Below are 20,762 nucleotides of genomic sequence, written 5' to 3' on the forward strand. Positions count from 1 at the left end.
ATTATATAATATTAAAAATTATATCTCTATCTTTTAACCTATCAATCTTATATTATAAGATATTTAACATAAATACTGTAAATATTTTTATGCTTATAGTAAGTTAATCAAACTCTATATCCATGCAATATTATAAATATTTACCAAAACTTACATGCCCGTAGTAATCTAATCATGATATTAATAAAATTTTAGTTTTAAAACTCATCTTAATATATAAATTTATCATTTTAGATTCTTGGACATAAATACTGTAGATATTTTAATGTTTATAGTAAGTTAATCAAAACCCTATGAACATGCTAACCATTTATTAAAAATTATCAAACTAAATTTTAATATTAACAGATAACATTAATAAAATTTTAGTTTTAAAACTAATCTTAATATATAAATTTATCATCTTAGATTCTCTTACACAAGTACTGTAGTTTTTATGCATTTTATGACATTTGAGATGTCATCACCTTCGCCCCAAGTATTCATCTCTCCGAACACCTTCTTTGAAATTAAAGAAGGCCCCAAGTATTCGTCTCTCCCAACACCACGTAAGATTAAAATTACCTGAAATCCTAAAAAAATATTTATAAATTCTTAAATGTTTAGATTCTTAACTAGAATCTTATCTAAGCGAGTTGTTACTCAAGCTCTCATCATTAGCCATCATATAGAAGGGGATAAAAATGTATTCCAACAGTTCCATGAATTCTGAAAAGAAAATGATAAGAACTGAAAAAAAAATGAGTAACCCAACCTTTATTCATACACTGAAACTGAATAAATAATTTATTTAGAGTAGCCCTGTTCAACCCTCTAAATTATTCACCAGCACAGTACACTGAATAAGTTACAAAATGAAAGCAGTTTACAGCAACAAAAGTACAGGCTAATCTGCTCTGTACTTCGAAAGAAAGCCAAACCCCCAACCCATTAGACCGTACCCTGATTCAAATGCTTACATCACCTTTAAATCCATTGTCTCTCAAAATTTGAGGTAAATTTGAGGAAGACAGTGGGAAACAAAGGTAATCGCAACAGAACAGTTTCATTCTTCAGTAGCATTATCTACCTGAATCTCTCTATCTTCATTGATTTCGGATCCATTATTTTCCTTCATTTCCAATTCACTGTGAATTGAATTTTTTATTTTCTCCACAGGAACCACAGGAAGATAAGCCGCGACCCAGTACTCCCCATCAGATAAATACTGAACCCCAGAATTGTACTTCTCGACACAATAAGCACTCGGTGGTAGAATCAGCTCCACAACCTTGGGAACAACAGGAACCTGACGCAACTTATTCCAGGCCGAGAGGGACAATTCCACTGCAAAAGGCTCATACTTGTTATACAAGTTCTTGGCTGCAGGTTCAGACTTGACGTACAAAGTCTTTGCGACTTCCTTGGTCTTTTCCACTACACCGACTTGCCGAATGTCAGTCACAACCGACCTGGCAACTTCGGGTGCCTTTTTCACTGCCCCGTAGAGTTCACAAGTCTTTGATTTGAGTGATGGAGGTACATGACTGTCAAGCTTAACTATAGCATCATCCACCTTAAGGGGAAAAAAAGGATAAAAATTACACGTTGCCCTGATTTAAAGATAACAAATCAAATGAAACCCTATATTTTTCAATCAAATGAAACCCTGTATTTTTATTCTTCTGGTCTAATTAAGAACAAATGAAACGAAACCCTAAATTTTTCTTCTTCTGGTTTAAATAAGAAGAAATCAAGCTACCGCCTAAATTTTACTTCACACAAACAAATCAAATGAAACCCTATATTTTTCTTCTTCTGCTTTAATGAAGAACAAATGAAACTAAACCCTAGATTTTTCTCCTTTGCTTAATTAAGGACAAAACAAACTACACCCTAGATTCAACTGCTGGTTTAGAAATGCAGTCAAATTGAATTTAATGATTCGATCAGGCCAAGTAAAACAAGATTACAAATATACCCCTGCATCTTCAGAATTTCCGTGTAAAATGCAGGGGCAGAAAAAGGCAAAAATAAATGCAAATAAATTCAGGTTTTGATAAAGGCGGTTCGGCATACCTTTCTATCGGCGAGATGCAGAACCTCGAAGGGCTTTCCCTCGATCTTACGGTAAACGGGCCCGACCATAAGCCTCACAGTTCCCTCCATGGCATCCACCCCCTGTTTTAGAGGCCCTGAATTCTCTTTCGCATAATCGTAGATAACAGAGAGGCGGGTCGTTACCTTCTGAGCGGCGACCTGGAAAAATCCCAGGTATTTAAGCGTCTGATCCTCATTCTGCAAGGCCAAAAAACACATAAGCCATGGCACTGCAATCAATCAAAAAAAAAATACAGAAATGTAAAAAATGATTGCTAAGCTTGGCCAAACCTGGTCATTCGACTCTGACGACATGGTTGGATCACGATAGAGCTTAAGGAAATCGAAATCTGCAACTGCAATTGCGAATTGTTAATTGCTCTCTGCGCCAAAAAGAATGATCGTAATGGTCTGCGTTGTGCAATGAATACAAAGCACGAGTGCCAAAGAGGTTTTAAATAGGGAAACAGCAAGAGTGCTTCGCGATGAAGGCAACGCACCGGTACCGGTGGAGCGTGTTTCAAGATTAGCGGGCGACACGTGACATGTGACGCGCATTGACTCTCCCCCAATCCATGCAGACCTTCGGTGGTACGAATGTTTACCTGACACGTGGGACCAAGTAGGGTCTACCTGATGCAAAGGTCGGCAATGGGCGTACTTTTTCACTATTGCTACGAATATTCACTCCTGTTGTGTCAGTCCATGGGACTAAGTGAGATTTCGGAAATGTTATTTCCAACCCTATAGCAAAGTTAATGCGGCGTGACATGGTCACTCGATAGCCTGATATAACACGTCGTTTTTTTTCCCTAGTCATCACCGCGCGTGTGTTATATCTGGGTATCGAGCGACCATGTCAGGCCGCATTAACTTCGCTATAGGGTTGGATATAGGAGTCGCCATGAGATTCACCCTAACGTAAGGCTATGATGGCAATCGGTATTGGTTAGGGGTAATATCTCATTTTTGCACGGGAGTTTTATTATGAAAGTTGTTTTTGAGCTTGTGGTAAATTTTAAAATGATTTAAATTATTGGTTTTTCAAAAAAAATGATTAAAATACATGGACACATTGGAGAACGATGCTTATGGAAAAAGGGGTAATTTGAAATAACAATTTACTTTGACATTGGATAAAGCCACCTATTAATCATACTTTATTTTCACATTGTATAAGTTTAATTCAACTCATTTTTATGTGTAACAATTAGATTATTAGTTTGGATTTATTTTAACTCTGGATTTATTAGGAGCCTAGAGGGATCAAATCTCTCTAGGTGCAAACCTCTTTTTTTGAGTGTAAAATTTGAGGAAAAGTTTGCACCTCGAGAGCTTTGATCCCTCTCGGCTCTTGATAGATCTGAGGTTAAGATGGATCTAGATTGGTTTCAGTTTTGTGCGGTCATACAAAAATGGTTGAAAACCTAATTATTTTGATCATTTTAAATATGTTAAATATGTCTAAGATTAATTTGGTCAATTTAAATTTAAATTTGCTTAGTTACCTCGATTTGTTGAGATGAGATAGACTATTAGTAACTTGAATGATGAAATAAAAATTTTGAGTGCAAAGTGACAATGTAACAATGTTGAATGATAGAAAATGTGAATAATAAGAATATGGTCAATTACAAACAATTTTTATTGCGATCAATCTGAAACTATTTTCTTCTACTGTTCTTATTGTCACACCTATTAGTTTTGTCATTTTCTCATATAGATCATATGAAAAGGGCAGTTGAAATCATAGACCATTCAAATATTTAACTCGAGCTACTGTAGTAAACATGATACCTTGTGTCTGTTGCTCTCCAATATTAATAATAGTTTTCTCCAAAGTCAATAATTGTGACTTATAGAGTATTAAACCCCAAATAATTTTCAAGGGTATTTATTTTCTATTATTGCATTTGAATGCAAAGTGATTAACAATGTTAAATGATAGAAAGTGGGACTAATAAGAATGTAGCTAATTACAAATAGTTTACAGTTAGTTTCAGGAAGCAAACATTTCGAGTAAGTGAACATTTTATTTAGGATGAAAATTCAAGTATTGTATTTATGGTTGAATTATTGTAAAACAAAAGTCAATGCACATCATGATTTTTATGTGCTTACATTGAGATAGAGTGTGTATGTTTTGGGAGTGAGAATGAGAGACAAGGGGAGATAGTAATATAGATGGAGGGGGGGAGAGAGGGAAGAAGAGAGAGGAAAATGTTGGAAAATGTAACTAGGTCTGGTCTTCATTATTGTACTTGAAGTCAAAATGTAATATATTTGTCAAAAGAAAGTAAAAAGAATTTTATTATTAAATTGAATTGACTTATTAAAGCATGGGTTTCATGCTTGGGTCAATTATAGGTCAAGCCTCTATTGTAGGCTTTAGGATATTGTCTAAGTTAATGTTTAAAGGCTCCTCCATCTATCAAAGTCTCCTTGTTTTCATCATCAAGTTAGCTTCCTACAAATAAACTCATGTCGGCCTAACTACAGTGACACAACTCTTCATCAACACATGTCGACCTATTTTCGTATGGAAACAACTATATATACAGGGATGAGGACTTCACATTATGAGCAAATATTTTTGGATTAGAATTTCAAAGAACAAGTTTCGGTGCTACAAGTTCGGGTAAGGACAAAACATTTCAGTGTTATTTCAGGGAATTCGGATAGGGCATCAAGATGATCTCCATGCTCTCACAGATTGGTGTTAGGCCTCCCACAATTTGGTATTATACTCCCACGTTTTCAGTGCTATGCTTCCACAATTCGGTATGCTCTCACAGGATTAGAGGCTATTACAGTGACCTTTGTTCGATGCTCTCACATCACCACAGTGACCTCATCTCGGTGCTAGTACAGTGACTTCAATTTGATGTTATTATAGTGGTGCTTCCACAGTTCATTCATGTCTCGATGCTATTATAATGTTGCTATCATAATGGATGAACAAGCTCAGATTAGGTGCATAAGTAATCTCTTCAAAGGATCAAAAATGTGAAGATGAATGACTGCTACAGGAGTTATAGAATCGAAGAATGACAAGGTTGCCTTGATGGATGGAGGTAGTCTTGAGTCTAAGTTGTAAGGGTCTTGGTCGTCTCATATTGAATCTACTGAAGGAAGAATTTGTGGCTGGGTTTTCCCCTCGAGGGGGGTTTTTCCCTAGCAAGGTACCTATATCTTATGTTCTCTTCTTTTGTTTCTTTGCATTAATCTTGATGACAAGAAAAGATAATTAAGAGATCTAATACTAATAATGAAAACATCACAAGTTAATGTAATAATAAGGGAAATCGATTTAACTGCCAACTCTATGGATTTTCCAACATGGTATCAGAGTTATGGTCAAGGTAAAAGGCAGAAGGGAATTTCTGGGCTAATAAAACTTATGAGACTAAGATTAGGGTGAGCATATTAAAGACACCAAGAATGAAGGAGTGACTTCACAATGAGAAATATTCACAGCACATAAGTAATAGTGAAAATAAGAGAGATTTTTGGTACCTACATAGTGAAATAGTTTGGATCTTTCCAGAGATTGGGCTCTTAATATTTCGGTGACGATATAGTCTCAGTATTTCGTTAGTGGCACAATATTTCGGTAATGGCACAGATTACTAGCTCGGTTCTCAGAGAAGGTTGCGGTGAAGTTTGGGTGATCTCAGTGGAACACTCTTGATGATCTCATAGATAATTTGATATAGAATTCGGATTGCAGTGGAGACAATTTGGTATATATCATAGTGACTCGATGTTATTTCTATCACTTTTTCGGTGCCATAACAAAAACAAGATCTCAATAAAGGATTCAATGCTTCCAACAATGAGTAGGTTTCGATAAGAAGGTTTCAGTAACACAATTTTGGTGCTTCCAACAGAAAAGGAGTTCAGTGCTACCACAATGGTTCGGTTTCACTACAATGTGAGGGGTTCACTACATTGAGAAGGGATGGAACTTGGTACAACTGCCTATGAAGATCTATCAAGCTCAAGCACAAGGTACCAGCTCAAGAAAAATCAAGTATTTAACAAGATGCATTTGCAACAAGCCAAATAAGGTACGTAATCATAAGGTACATTTATGAGCTTTTAGATTTCTATTAATGATCCTTGTTTATATCTAAGAGTGTACTCTCTAGATAACATATTAGAACCTTAATCCTCTCCCTCTAGGATTTACAAGTAATCTAGGATTCCAAGCAAAAGTCCTTGATTGAAAGAAAGAATAACTTTTCATAGAATTCCATCCTCCATAGCTATGTAGGAAATCTAACTTAAGAAATGAAATCATGTTCTTGGTATCACATGTTCTGCTTGAAAGTATGCATTACAGGTATAGAATATCATGGCTTACACTTCCTACAAGGTTTGTCAAGAAACATCTCTAGGTATGTCTTAGACTATAAAATTCTCTTTATCTTATTTTTAAATTTTGCATTACATGACTAATATCATTATGTCTAGCCTTGAATCATAATGATTCTTGTTATTTTAATTGATTTTATAGCACCCTAGACAGGCTCTATGGAAAACCCTAACCTAAGGGTATGCTAATATCAATGTTTGAAACCCTAAAACTGCTTAGGGTTATTGGGAAATCCTATTTGAAGTTTTTGTTGATGATATCTTGTTTGGGATTTCAGTATGATCATGAAAACCTAACTTGTTGGGGTTAAAATGGTGTTTTTTGAAATCCCTGAACTTTTTAAGTTTTGAAATAGTAGGGTTTGCTTTGTTATGAAACCCTAGATCTTTAGGGTTTGGTTGGGTCTATAAGAAAAACCCTTGTTTTGTAGAGTCCTAGGAATGAAACCCTAAGTATATGTTCATTTGGTTTAAACCCTAGCATGGTCTAAGTCGGTATATGCCTAACATTTTTAATATTTCGTGACATATGATGTGCTGATGAATTCCTAGATTTATGTGTTGACCTAAGTGTTAATGGTCATGAGTCCTAGGGTTTGGAAACAAGCCCTAGTCAAAGTTTGGTGGTCTAGGATGATGTTTTGAAAATATAGGGTCTTGTAGCTAAACCCTAGTAGTAGTTAAATTCTCTAAATATGTGTGATGTGACAACCTGGAATCTATGAATCTATATAGTGATTGTTGAGAATTTGTAGATTGAAATCTAGGGTTTACATCAAACTTTAGTAGATGTTAGTCATAATGTTGATTAAGTTGTGATTGGTTTTGATTGTTTAAGCTCATGTATGAAATCTAGGATATGTGTGAAATCTTAGTGAGGAGTCTAACATATGGATTCTAAAAGTTGTTAGATTCATTGATTTGATTTGTTTCTAGGGTTTTCTATATGAAGGAACTTGTCGTTGAAGAATATTGGAACCCTAGGATAATGAGTTTGAAATTTTTAATGAGCTATGAATGTGATTTAGGGTTTGTAACTAAACCTGGACAATAAGTTGAAGTATAGTCTCTTTTCTATTATGTTTGTAAAGTCTAAATGATTTCATTGTTATAAGATTTTGATATGGCTAACTTTATGCTTCTATTAGTTGGTTGTACTTGCTATCTAGGTTGTGCAGGTACATCATCTTCAACTTGGTGAAGATGATCGTAAGTAAAACCGATATGATAAGCATGGTATATGAATGACGCTGATAAGAATGGAATCCATGAAAGATTCTCCGATGTCGTAAAGAAGAAGTAGAACTTCTTAAGTTAAGAGGGAGTCTAGATGAAATCTCCCTAAGTTAAGAGGGAGCTTGACTAAAAGGAATCTCCATAGGATAAGAGTGTTGGGCATGAAATCCCCCCACAACATGTTTTTGGGCTCAAAGGCCAAGTTTTGAGTACTATTGTTGTAAAGACTCTGCAAATTGCGGGCGCGGAGCGCAAATTGTATGTTAGAGTCATAGGGTTGTCCACCCTAAGTTTTGAAGATAGTGTTGGCCTACCCATGGTCCGCAGACCATGGGATTGTATAAATAGAGCGAGGCTCTAAGTTGTAAAGTAAGCGAAGAAATGGAGTTTAGAAGATAGCACGCGTAGGGAGAAAGTCTAAGTGTTTTGGGTCGTAGTAGTAGGAAGAGGCTTTACAGCTGAGTGCACAGAGGCCTAGTAGAGTCCGCAGCTGAGTACGTGGACCCCTGCAGCTAAGTGCGCAGGGTATAGTCAGGTACGTAACCAGGGAAAGAGATAATAAAGAGAAGTTTGATTCCAGATCTTGTGTATCTGTTTTGAGTTATTATATGATTGATATCTTTTGCAATTATATTGTTTTATGTATCGTGCGCACTTGTATGAATGGTGAACACTATTAAGTATAACTAACACACATAAAGATAAGCTAAGTGATCAACTAATATCGGGTAATAATGCAGATCGAGCCCAGAGTAGGGTTGTGCGAAGGCAGCATCGCAGGCTACAAGGTACTGATAGGTGCGCATAGCAACGTGCACGCAGGGTCAAACCGCGGACCACCAAAAATCATTAGACATATCTAGGGTGTGGAAACCTAGTACTAACACCCTCCCATACTACTTCGGGTGAGACCTCAATCCGCACTGCGCAGACTATTGCCGAAAGGGCCAGTAGTACCGGGATTTGTTTGGCTAAATCATCTCCGAACCTGGGTCAGGCCCCTACAAGCCAACAAATGGTTCCGTTGCTGAGACCGGGATCTGCATAAGGGATGTCTGATGTCGTGTCACTGGAATCCAACAAAGAAAGAAATTGAAGGGTGTTTGGACAAGAAGATTCACGAGTTTGCGACGTAGGAAAATAGGAATCCACGAGTATCTAAGGAATAGTGGTTGGAGCGCTACTTATATACGGAAATCCATGAAATTTTCTTTGCATCCTTTCCTTCTGAGCTATATGAGTGGATCGCGAAGCTAGCAGATAGTCAGGGAAGGTGTAGGCTCGACAAACCAATCATGTGGACTCCATAATTAGTGTGCAGACTAGAAGCATCAAAAGATAAGATCACACGAGCTGTGGACCATTGGCTCGATCGAATTATAGGAGGATTTATCACTGAGTTCGCAGTAGATACGACTGTCAGCTACAGCGAGGCGGAACAACACTTCCTCAAAGGACCGTGAGGTAAGTATATTAAATCTTTGAACACTTGGATTAAGATGCTATTGTGTGAAAAGCGGGTTAAATTAATGTTTGGGAATACGCGAAGTGGGAAGATCTACAGAAACGGAAGTAGTGAAGAATTAGAAACTAGTCCCTTAATTTCACCCTCGAAGGAAAGCGAGGAAGAGCTCGTGAAAGTTTCTCTGAGAAGCATGGTCAGTCTAATAAGGCAGTGAATTCCGTGCTTACCACCTCCACCTACACCACCACTCGTCTCACCATCTTCACCTCCATCTCCACCCACCCCACTTTCACCACCACCACAGTTTAGTATGGTGAGTGCGATCAAACTGCCAGTATTTAGAGGAGTAGGGAATGAAGATCCAGACCAATTCTGGTTCGTGGTAAGAGAAGTATGGGAAGCACAAGGAGTTGTGGATGACAATATAAAGAAGGCTACGCTGGTAAGCACGTTGCAGGATCGCGCATTAACATGGTACATTAAGCATTCTAATGACCATCCAAACGCAGGAATCGCAGAAATCCAGGTCGCGCTGAACAGGGAATTTAGCAGGCCAAAGTCGGAGACACAATCAATTATCGGGTTTAAGGAGATCGCGATGCTCTCGGGCAAGACCCCCTGGGATCTGGACCAGAGACTGAAGAGTATGATTCGCGAAGCCAACATGACTTTAACGGATGGGTAGCACCGTGCATGGTTTATAGTGTCACTAACACCGTATTTAAGGATGGCGTTGTCACAAAAAAAAACTTTCCACCCAGGCCGAAGCTTTGGAGATGGCAATGAGATTGCATGAGACCCCTATACAAGATCCTGGTCTGGGAGTCCAACAAATCCACGCGCAACTGCAAAATTTGTGTCTGGAAATGTAGAATTTGAAACAGGACAGGACACCTTGTCCAGAGGCGTGCGAGGAGGTATTGTGCATAAAATGCAAAGGCCACAGGCATGACAAGGACCATTATCTAGTTTTCGCGAATTACTTGGCGGGAGGAGGGCCGATACCACTAAGATCTGAGGCACAAGCAGGACCAAGCGCGGCACCTGCACTATGGTGTGCGATCTGTTAAATAGGAGGAAAACACACTACAGATAATTGTCATCTATTGCATAAGTATACGCAGACGTCCCAGCAATTGTTTTGTAATTTCTGCAGGTCAGTAGGCCATGATGAACGCACCTGCAGAAGCTACTACCTAATGATGGATCGAACTCCTGCCTACAGGGTACAGACCAAAATGTGAGTCCTTGACCCAAATGCAGGAATGGCGCGCGCTGGATTCCAGGGGCGTGGACGAGGTCGAGGTGGAATGGGACTGGGAGGGGGTCGCAGACAACTAATTTGTTACAACTGCGAAGGGCCAGGACACTATGCCTGCAATTGTATGAATCTGACGAGAATATCATGTTTGTACTATACTCAGTTTGATCATGAGGCAGAAGACTATACTACATTGATAGCGAGGCTACGCAAGAAAGGGGTACTCTAGCCTCCCCCGACTCAGAATTTGCAAATGATGAGGTCTGAGCTGCGCGAAGAGGACCCAAATGTAAACATGGTGCTCAGAAGCAGTATCACGACAGGAGATGACAAAGGTAAGTAGTCAGAAGAAAGTGCGTGGGCTCGCAAGGCTCCTACAAAGGAACATGAATTTGATTTGGAGCACGTGAAGGAGACATTCATGGAAGCTAATAAGAGCTTCACGGAGGCCTCCACTTCAGGTAGTAAGGATCAACTAGAACCAGGTATGGATCCTTCAATGCTCACTACCTTTGTGGATACATGCATGAAACTGCTACGCGATAGCAAGGCTATAAAAGGACTACACGAACTTATCACTAGGTGCGCGGGGTCAGGAGAACCGCACGTGGTCTGGAAACTTGGAAAGGATGCATTACGCACAAGAAGGGAAATGAGATTGAATGCGCAAATCGGAGAGTATGAAATGGATCAGGTAATTCTGGATCTAGGATCGGACGTGAATGTACTGCCGAAACAAACATGGGAACGCATGGGTAGACCCACACTACAATGGTCTCCTATCCAATTACAAATGGCGAACCAGCAGAAGATCTTGCCCATGGGAAGATTGCAAGGAGTAACGATGGATATTGAAGGTGCGAGCGCGCTAGCGGATTTTGAAGTGATAGAGATTGTCGATGACAGCAATCCCTATCTTGCGCTACTAGGAATAGACTAGGCCACCGATATGAATGGAGTAATAAATCTGAAGAAGCGCAAAATGATTTTTGAGAAAAAGTCAATACGTGTAGTGGTGCCTTTAGACCCTGCGGAAGGAGCGTGCTACACAGAGCCAGTGCGCGACGATAAGCTAGACTGTATCTACAAAATAACTGCTCAGGAATAGGATTGGGTGAATCCTACAGCGGATGGCCGGATTTCGTGGGAGCGTGAAAGCTCCTGCACATCAGATTCGGATGAGGAAATAGAACGATGGCAGAACCAGTTACACGAGGTAACCACGCTTAATTGCAACATGATGGTTAGATCACTGCGCTACGTGACAACAGAGGTAAGGGATTTACCTATGTATGATGGGTTGACAGCGGTGGATGAATTCCTGAACAAATTTGAAAGCGCAGTGTTAGAACAACAGCAGTTCGATGCTCTAAAATGGGCATAGTGCGTGACGCCTGCAAGGTGGTGGGGTACACATCAGAGAAGTTTTGACGACTGGCGCGGATGCATAAGGATGATGCACCTACGATTTGGGAAACCGCAGATGCGGCTAGCAGACAAATATGACGGACGGGATGATCCACGTACACATCTCGCGAAATGGACCAAGGTCTATGGGGAAGATCCATAGCTTGAATGGGTACATTTGTTCTATCATACCCTGGATGTCATACCCATGAATTAGTATACCGAGACGGAGCTCCGCCATGGTATGATCGAATGGGATATCTTGTGCGAGGGATTTCTATTAACTTTCACGTTTGAAGATCGTTGGTTGGATACTGTTGACAATGCGCTACAGGCAGTAAAAGCAGTTACCTTCAAAATACCCTAGGAGCCAATGGAGGTACTTCAGCCAGAATGGACGACACAACTGAGCTGCACGCTGGAGTGTTACAATGTAAATGTTGAGGAGGATGATGAGGACCCACGAAATATTAACATTCCAAAAACGGAAGGTTGTCACGAGGTTCGAGGACCATCGATTGAGGATCCCGACATCACCGCGCCGCTAAAAATGAAGCAAGTAAACATTGGAATAGAGGTGGAGCCGAAGTATGCAATTCTTGGGGACTATTGGGATGATGCCACGGTGGATAAGGTCGCTGAGTTACTCCATGAATACCAAGACTTGTTCTCGACCAAAATTACAGACTTAAAAGGGATCGTTGGCAATTTAGGGATGATGAAGATCACCCTGAAACCCGATGTGAAGCCGGTTAAGCAGTGGCCTTACCGCTTGAATCCAAAATATAAGGAAAAGGTCCACGAAGAATTAGACAAAATGCTCACAGCTGAAATTATTGAGCCAATGGAAGAATCTGACTAGGTGAGTCCTATGGTAGTACAGGAGAAAAAGCAGAAGGGAAAAATAAGAATATGCGTGGACCTCAAGAAGCTGAACGACGCCTATGTACACGATCCATTCCCAACACCATTCACAGATGAAGTACTAGAGAATGTTGGCGATCAGGAAGCATACTCATTCACGGATGGGTTCTCAGGGTACCATCAGATCAAGATCGCACTGGAAGATAGGAGCAAAACGACCTTCGCAACAGAATGGGGCTACTTTCAATACACTGTTATGCCATTTGGACTGAAGAACGCACCAGCTATCTTCTCGCGCATCGTTATGGCTACATTCAAAGAATACATCTACAAGTTCTTGGAGGTCTATCTGGATGATTGGACTGTCTTTGGATTAGTTAAACCCGACATAGAAATCTTACGCTTGATGCTGGATACTTGTCACCGACACCAGATTGCGCTAAACTTTAAGAAGTGCACATTCTTCGTTCCCTTTGGAAACCTGCTAGGACATGTGTTCTGCAAATAAGGACTGATGGTGGACCCTGCGAAGATTGCCGTTATTTTAAATTTGGAAGCACTGTGAAGTGTTAAACAACTGCGCGCTACCTTGGGACACATCGGATACTATAGGAAGTTCATCAAAAGTTATGCCCAAATAACAATGTCGATGGAAAAGCTATTGAAAAAGGATGTTACATATTGCTGGAATGATGATTGCATGAAAAGTTTGGATGTCCTGAATGGGAAACTGGCCTTCGCTCCAATCTTGGTCTTCCAAAAATGGGATGAGGAGTTTCATGTACATGTTGATGCATCGTGTATTGCGCTGGGAGTAGTACTCACACAGGAGGGCGCGGAGGGCATGGATCACCCGATCGCATTTGCAAGTCAGAGATTGTCCAAAGCTGAAAAGAACTATTCCACCACCGAGCGCGAGGGGTTAGCAATGGTGTACGCACTCCAAAAATACCGACACTATTTACTTGGAGGACATTTCAAGATGTATACCGACCATTCCGCGCTAAAATACCTGGTCAATAAGCCTGTGTTGGGGGGGCACATATGCAGGTGGCTCTTATTGTTCCAGGAATATGATTTTGAGGTCATAGTCAAGCTGGGATGCCTGAATGCAGGACCAGATCACTTGTCATGAATTGAGACGGGCGAGGAACCCACTAATTTGGAGGAGGGACTACCTGATGCACAGCTCTTTGCGGTGCGCGTCGCGGACGGGCACTTCGAAGATATAATCCATTTTCTGACAATAGGGACTACGCCGAAGGAATACTCTGTCCAACAGAAGAAGGAATTGGTGGTGCGCATGGTAGATTTTTCTGTCATCATGGGGCACCTATACAAAATGGGAAATGATGAGATATTGTGAAGATACGTACTTGAATTCGAACGAAGCCAGATCCTCACGGAAGCACATGGGGGTGCTGCAGGAGGACACTATGTAGGATGCGCGACCGCACAGAAGATTCTTCGCGTAGGGTTATGGTGGCCAACCCTGCACCAGGATTCGAAAGCGCACTATAAGGCCTGCGATATATGTCAAAGGACTGGAAAACCATCGCGGAGGGACGAGATGTCGTTAAATCCACAAATGACACTGTAGCCATTTGAAAAATGGGCAATCAACTTTGTGGGACCGATCAAACCTCAAGGAAAGACGGGCGCACGCTACATCATCACCACGATGGAGTACCTGACACAATGGGCAGAAGCGCAGCTGGTCAAAGACTGCACAACCGCTACGGCTGCGAAGTTTTTGTTCGAAAACGTGTTGACCCGATTTGGCTGTCCAAAAATCTTAATGAGTGATCGTGGAACACATTTCCTGAATGAAACCATCAGCGCACTCATAGAAGAGTTCCAGGTGTATCATCAGAAAAGTACACTGTACCACCCACAAGCTAATGGGACAGTAGAGGCATTCAACAAATACTGGAGACTGCGCTTACTAAAGTGTGCAACATGCAGTGAAACGATTGGGACCTACGCGTACCTGTCATGCTATGGGCTTACAGGACAACATGCAAGAAACTGACAAGACAAACACCTTTCCGGTTAGTTTATGGCGTGGAAGCTGTCATGCCGATGGAATATATCGTACCTAGTCTGCAAATAGCAGTGCTCACAGGGATGACGGACCGCGAAGCTCTGGAGGAAAGGCTCGCGCAATTAGAAGAACTCGAGGAAGAATGGTTTTTGGCTGGATTTCATCAGTAGGTACAAAAGCAGCGTGAAAAAGCCTGGCATGACCGCCATATCAAGTTGCGCACCTTCAAGGTAAATGACTTAGTGCTGCTATATGACAGTAAGTTTGAAAAATTTCCAGGAAAATTCAGAATGCACTGGCTGGGACCATACGTGGTTAAGGAGGTTGCAGATGGAGGCGTGGTCCAGCTAGTCCAACTAAATGGAGATCCCTTCCTAGGCAAAGTAAACGGCAGCCACTTGAAGCCCTACACGAGTGGGCGACTCCCTGACTAATCGGCCGAAGCACAGTCTTCATGACCCAAGGAGCTGGACAAGGGCGCGGGACTATAAACGTACACAGCGGATGCCGGTACAGATGTAAGGACATAATTCAGAGACGAAGGAACGAATGCAGCAGGTACAACAAGCAGCAGCTCAGTGCGCGGTAGACATCAACGCCATACAAGAACAGTTGGAGGGACTCTGTACCAAGATCGTTGCACCGACAGAGTGACTCGAGGGTGAGTCACGATGTTTAAGTTGGGGGCCTGTTAGGCATGGAATCCCCCCACAGCATGTTTTGGGGCTCAAAGCCCAAGTTTTGAGTACTATTGTTGTAAAGACTCCGCGAATTGCAGGCACAGAGCGCAAATTGTATGTTAGAGTCATAGGGTTGTCTGCCCTAAGTTTTGAAGGTAGTGTCGGCCTACCCATGGTCCGCGGACCATGGGATTGTATAAATAGAGCGAGGCTCTAAGTTGTAAAGTAAGCGAAGGAATGGAGTCTAGAAGATAGCAAGTGTAGAGAGAAAGTCTAAGTGTTTTGGGTCGTAGTAGTAGGAAGAGGCTCTGCAGCTGAGTGCACAGAGGCCTAGTAGAGTCCGCAGCTGAGTGTGTGGACCCCTGCAGCTGAGTGCACAGGGTAGAGTCGGGTTTGTAACTAGGGAAAGAGATAATAAAGAGAAGTTTGATTCCAAATCTTGTGTATCTGTTTTGAGTTATTATATGGTTGATATCTTTTGCAATTATACTGTTTTATTTATCACGCACACTTGTATGAATGATGAACACTATTAAGTATAACTAAACACATACAAATAAGCTAAGTGATCAACTAATATCGGGTAATAATGCGGATTGAGCCCCGAGTAGGGTTGCGTGAAGGCAACATCGCAGGCTGCAAGGTACTGATAGGTGCGCGTAGCGACGTGCGCGCAGGGTCAAACTGCGGACCATTGAAAATCATCAGACATCTCTAGGGTGTGGAAACCTGGTTCTAGCACCCTCCCATACTACTTCGGGTGAGACCTCAGTCCGCACTCTGTGGACTGTTGCTGAAAGGGCTAGTAGTACCAGGATTTGTTTGGCTAAATCATCTTCGAACCTGAGTCAGGCCCCTATAAGCCAACAAAGAGGATGTTTGAGAATATTCCTTGTATAGGAATAATCAGATCCTCTCTGTTTAAGAGGGAGTGACATATATGATCCTCTACTTCATGTGTCATGCACTACACCAGGACTAACAATCGTAAGTTTTAGTGAAGGCCATGACTGAGACAAGGAAATTGGAGAATGCATTTTGAGGTGCTGCTGAAAGAAGGAAAGAAAGATCTCATTGAATAATATGTTGTTGCATATGAAGTAGTAAAGAAAAGTGTATGATTGAGGAACCTTTTGATAGTCCTACTATGAAAAGTTGAGAAGCAACATCAAGTTGTCTGAAAGACCTCGGAGGTTTGTATTTGATTATGTTCAAGTGAAAGTATATTCTTGATTGGGGTTGTGTTTGTATAGGTAAATCTCTCGAAATTTTTGATAGCATGCTTGTTACCAATCAGTTTTATCGGGAGATATTTGTTGCCTTTGATATGTTGGATCAAGGGGTGATGATGTTTTTTGAGTGAAGCATTTCCTGGGAGGACTCCTGGTCGGCACTTTGTGTTGATGTCTAGGTCCCGAAGTTGGAAAGGTGGTGTTGGTCATTGAGCTATAACACGCACCTAGATCTATGGGTTGATGATTAGCAAGTAAGCATGATGGTACCTAGAGAGGCTGAAATCTTGAGTCCATCTTATTCTCACCCGGATAGATTTCCCTGGTCAGGAATCTAGTCTATGGCATTCCGGTGCCTAAATTGTTGAGAGACAAATGGATAGATTTCCCTGGTTGGGAATCTAGTCCATCGGATTACGGTGCCTAAAATTATTCATAGATGATGTTTTGATATCTTCCATGTACCTCTTTGATTATATATGAATACCTCCCTAGTTAAGAGGGAGTGTTGGAAAATGTAACTAGGTTCGGTCTTCATTATTGTACTTGAAGTCAAAATGTAATATATTTGTCAAAAGAAAGTGAAAATAATTGTATTATTAAAATTAATTGACTTATTAAAGCATGGGTTTCATGCTTGGGTCAATTATAGGTCAAGCCTCCATTGTAGGCTTTAGGTTATTGTCTAAGTCAATTTTTAAAGACTCCTCCATCCATCAAAGTCTCTTTGTCGTCATCATCAAGTCGGCTTCCTACAAATAAACTCATGTCAGCCTAACTATAGTGACACAACTCTTCATCAACACATGTCAGGCTCCATGGTCTCATAGATCAATGTTAGGCCTCCCACAGTTTGGTATTATACTCCCACGTTTTCAATGCTATGCTTCCACACTTTGGTATGCTCTCACAGGATTAGAGGTTATTATAGTGACCTATGTTCAATGTTCTCACATCACCACAGTGACCTCATCTCAGTGCTAGTACAGTGACTTCAGTTTGATGTTATTATAGTGGTTCTTCCATAGTTGTTTCATGTTTCGATGCTATTATAATGTTTCTATCACAGTGGATGAAGAAGCTCGGATTAGGTGCAAAAGTAATCTCTTCAAAGATAAAAAAATGTGAAGATGAATGAATGCTACAAAAGCTATAGAACTTAATAATGACAAGGTTTACTTGATGGGTGGAGGTAGTCTCGAGTCTAATTTGTAAGGGTCTTAATCATCTCATCCTGAATCTACTGAATGAAGAATTTGTGACTGGGTTTTCCCCTTGAGGGGGGTTTTTCCCTGGCAACATGCCTATATCTTGTGTTCTCTTATTTTGTGATCTGAAAATCATTCGTGTGTGACCTCAGTTAAATAATTATTGTATGAAGGTATTACAGACTCATGTGCTGGTGTGTGTCTATGTTATTTTAGGCAACAGATCGATCAGATTGCAAAATACACAGACACTGGAAAATGGAAAATAGTAAGGAGAAACACAGTAAGCAAATGCAAGAACACAACAATTAATAAGGAGTTCACCCTATTCTCCAGGGCTACATCTCCGGTCCAGCTTTCAGTGGTGGCCTTCTTTTATTGTGTCTTTAAAGCAAGAATTTACAATGAAGAGCTCAATTTGAGTCTCTTGGAATAGAGAATGTTTGGTAGGGTGGTTCTTGGATTCCCCAAGCCACTAGAGTGCAGAGACTCTTTTCCTTTCCAAATCTTGACCTCTCTAGTCTTTAATGGGAGGAGCCCAATGTGGTGCTCAATTCCCGATAGATCCTCTCAAGGCTTGCTTGTCTGCTTAGTGTTGCCTTACACTACAGGTCATGTCGGCTCTCTATTTTTCTGCTTCTTGCTTCACTGTCTTCCTTTCTTTTTCTCTCTTTTTTTTTCCTTCTGCTCTTTGGCTATTCATGGCTTAAAGCCAATTTGTCTCATGATTGCTCGCTTCCTCTTTCGCCCCTTCAATTTTCCTGCTACTGTTCGCTTGGAGTTCCCTACCTCTGCGTCTTTGCCAACATCTCACAGGGAGTGGCCACTTGTCCTCTCACGAACTACACCAGCTCATCCTCAACGGTTCGGTAGTTTCAGTTACACTGTGGAATGACTCATCTACCGACTCAGCGGTCAAATCGGACGTCAAATTCTTATGTGTCGTGGCTTAATCCCCTGTCAAATCCGGTTCCCCCAACGGGCGCAATCTCCGCCGTCAGATCTGGGGCCCCCAGATCCTACGATATTCGCTCATTTCACGCGGTTGACTTGCTTGACCGTTAGCGCGCAATGAGCGGCGGTTTTCTCTCTCATCCGCCGGACACGTGTCGGGCGCTGAATGGAATCGCTCGTTTTTCTCCAAACCCGCTTACCACCCAAGGATGCCTCCAATATATACCGCCGGTTTTGGAGCGCGGGTCCCGCCTTTCACCTTAGCGCTTTCCCCATGGTTTCCTGGCTTCCCATGTGATCGAGCGCTCGGGGCCTTTCCTTTTCGAGGGGTTTTGTCACAGCGATGTGCGCTAATCACGCATCAGAAATGCCCTCTGTTTCCCGATCCAGGCTTCCCAAGTGCCAGTTTTGCCTCCTGCGCAGTCTCCATGGGCCTCGGTCAACGTGCTTTGACCGAGGTCCTTGTCGTTCCTTGCTGGCTACAAACTACCACCGTTCAGAGGTTTTCCTAATCACTCTTGCATAAATTTTGAAGTCTGTCCTGATTCGATACAGTCATGGCACTGTGATAATTCTTATGGATCTAATTCGGATCACGGCCTTCCCACTGAAAAAGCTTTTGGACCACCAAAAGTTGGTTTTCAAGCATCGACTAAGTGAGGATACAACTGTCTCACTTGTCCAATCTCTATCTGCTTTGCACTGCTCGACTTTGAACCCTTGAGCCCAATTCTGAGGTACTCAACATCTCCCTTGCGCGTCATCCTCACCTTCCTGTCCAGCACTGTGTCTTCCTACAATTCATTAAGATATTCAAGTAGCAGGTCATCAATAGAAGGCAATTGACTCTGCTCTTTGGGATCCTCAATTAAAGAAGGTTCAAACAATCTCAAGCAATCTGCATTTACGACTGAGTAGATGTGCATGTAACCTGGTAGATCAAGGTGAAAAGCATTCTCGCCAATCTTCTCAAGTATCCTAAAAGGTCCATACCTGATAGGCTTCAGCTTTTCACCTTCACCTTGCATCTTGTCCTTGTTGATGTACAGCTAGACTTGGTCACCAAATTGGAAACTATGCTCCATCTGATGCTTGTCATGCCTTGTCTTGTATTTGGGTTGGCTCTTTTCCAGCTGTTCCTGTACTGCCTGATGGATCTCTTGGATCTGTTCAATGAACCTAGTTACCTTGTCCACATCACTATGTCCCTCAACTGTGGTGTCTTTACCAAAGACAAAATCCAAAGGAGACCTTGGTGTGAAACCAAAATAGGTCTCAAAAGGAGATCTCTGTGTAGAAGAATGTTTTTCTCTGTTGTAAGCATGCTGCACATAACATAAATGTTCATCCCAAAGCTTAGGATGTTTGCTGCAATATCCTCTGAGTAACTAGATCACTATCATGTTAACTACTTCTGTCTGGCCATCAGTTTGTGGATGAAAAGCTGTGCTTTTATTTAGTTTGGTGTCCATCAGTTCCCACAGACTTGACCAAAAATTCCCCACAAATCGGGTGTCTCGATTAGATACAATGGAAGTGGGTAATCCAAAATGAACCCATACATGTTCAAAAAATAGTTTTGCAGTTTGTTCAGCTGTAATTTGTTTATTACAAGGTATCAAAATACACATTTTGCTGAACCTATCCACAACAACATACAGATAATCATGACCTTTCCTAGATTTAGGCAGTCCTCCAACAAAATCCATGGAAACACTTTCCCAAGGGTGAGAAGGAACTGGTAATGGAGTGTACAAGCCTAGTTTTCTATTGCTAGGCTTGCTTTTAGCACACATAGTACACCCTCTTACATATCTAGAAACTGTCTCATTCATTTTTGGCCAATAACAAAATCTTTGCAGCTGTGCAACTGTTTGAATCTAAAATGGTCTCTGAAGATCAGGCAGTGCTAGTACAGGTGTTGTACTAATCTTTTCTTTCAAGGTGTCGAAGGC

At 41.3% G+C, this 20,762-nt stretch overlaps 1 protein-coding gene across 1 annotated transcript; it reads right to left on the bottom strand.

Moving 5' to 3' along the window:
- Positions 1-741: 741 nt before the first annotated feature.
- Positions 742-2,527, bottom strand: LOC149232092 (stress-related protein-like). Its single transcript, XM_089379348.1, has 3 exons — positions 2,371-2,527; positions 2,059-2,277; positions 742-1,555 (listed from the first exon to the last, which is right to left on the bottom strand). Exons 1-3 carry the CDS (start codon positions 2,392-2,394, stop codon positions 1,046-1,048), a joined length of 753 nt encoding a protein of 250 aa, XP_089235474.1. The 5' UTR covers positions 2,395-2,527; the 3' UTR covers positions 742-1,045.
- Between the last annotated feature and the right edge of the window lie 18,235 nt (positions 2,528-20,762).

Source organism: Pinus tabuliformis, chromosome J (genome assembly GCF_031772625.1).
Source record: "Pinus tabuliformis cultivar Carrire ecotype Pingquan chromosome J, CPIR1, whole genome shotgun sequence".
Taxonomy (NCBI): Eukaryota; Viridiplantae; Streptophyta; class Pinopsida; order Pinales; family Pinaceae; genus Pinus; species Pinus tabuliformis.

Excerpts from the sequence above, each read along its gene's own strand:
- LOC149232092 (XM_089379348.1), bottom strand. The coding sequence starts at position 2,394 with ATGTCGTCAGAGTCGAATGACCAG. Across the intron at positions 2,278-2,370 it reads CGTCAGAGTCGAATGACCAG|AATGAGGATCAGACGCTTAA; the intron begins GTTTGGCCAAGC and ends TTGGCCTTGCAG. Across the intron at positions 1,556-2,058 it reads TGCATCTCGCCGATAGAAAG|GTGGATGATGCTATAGTTAA; the intron begins GTATGCCGAACC and ends TTTCCCCTTAAG.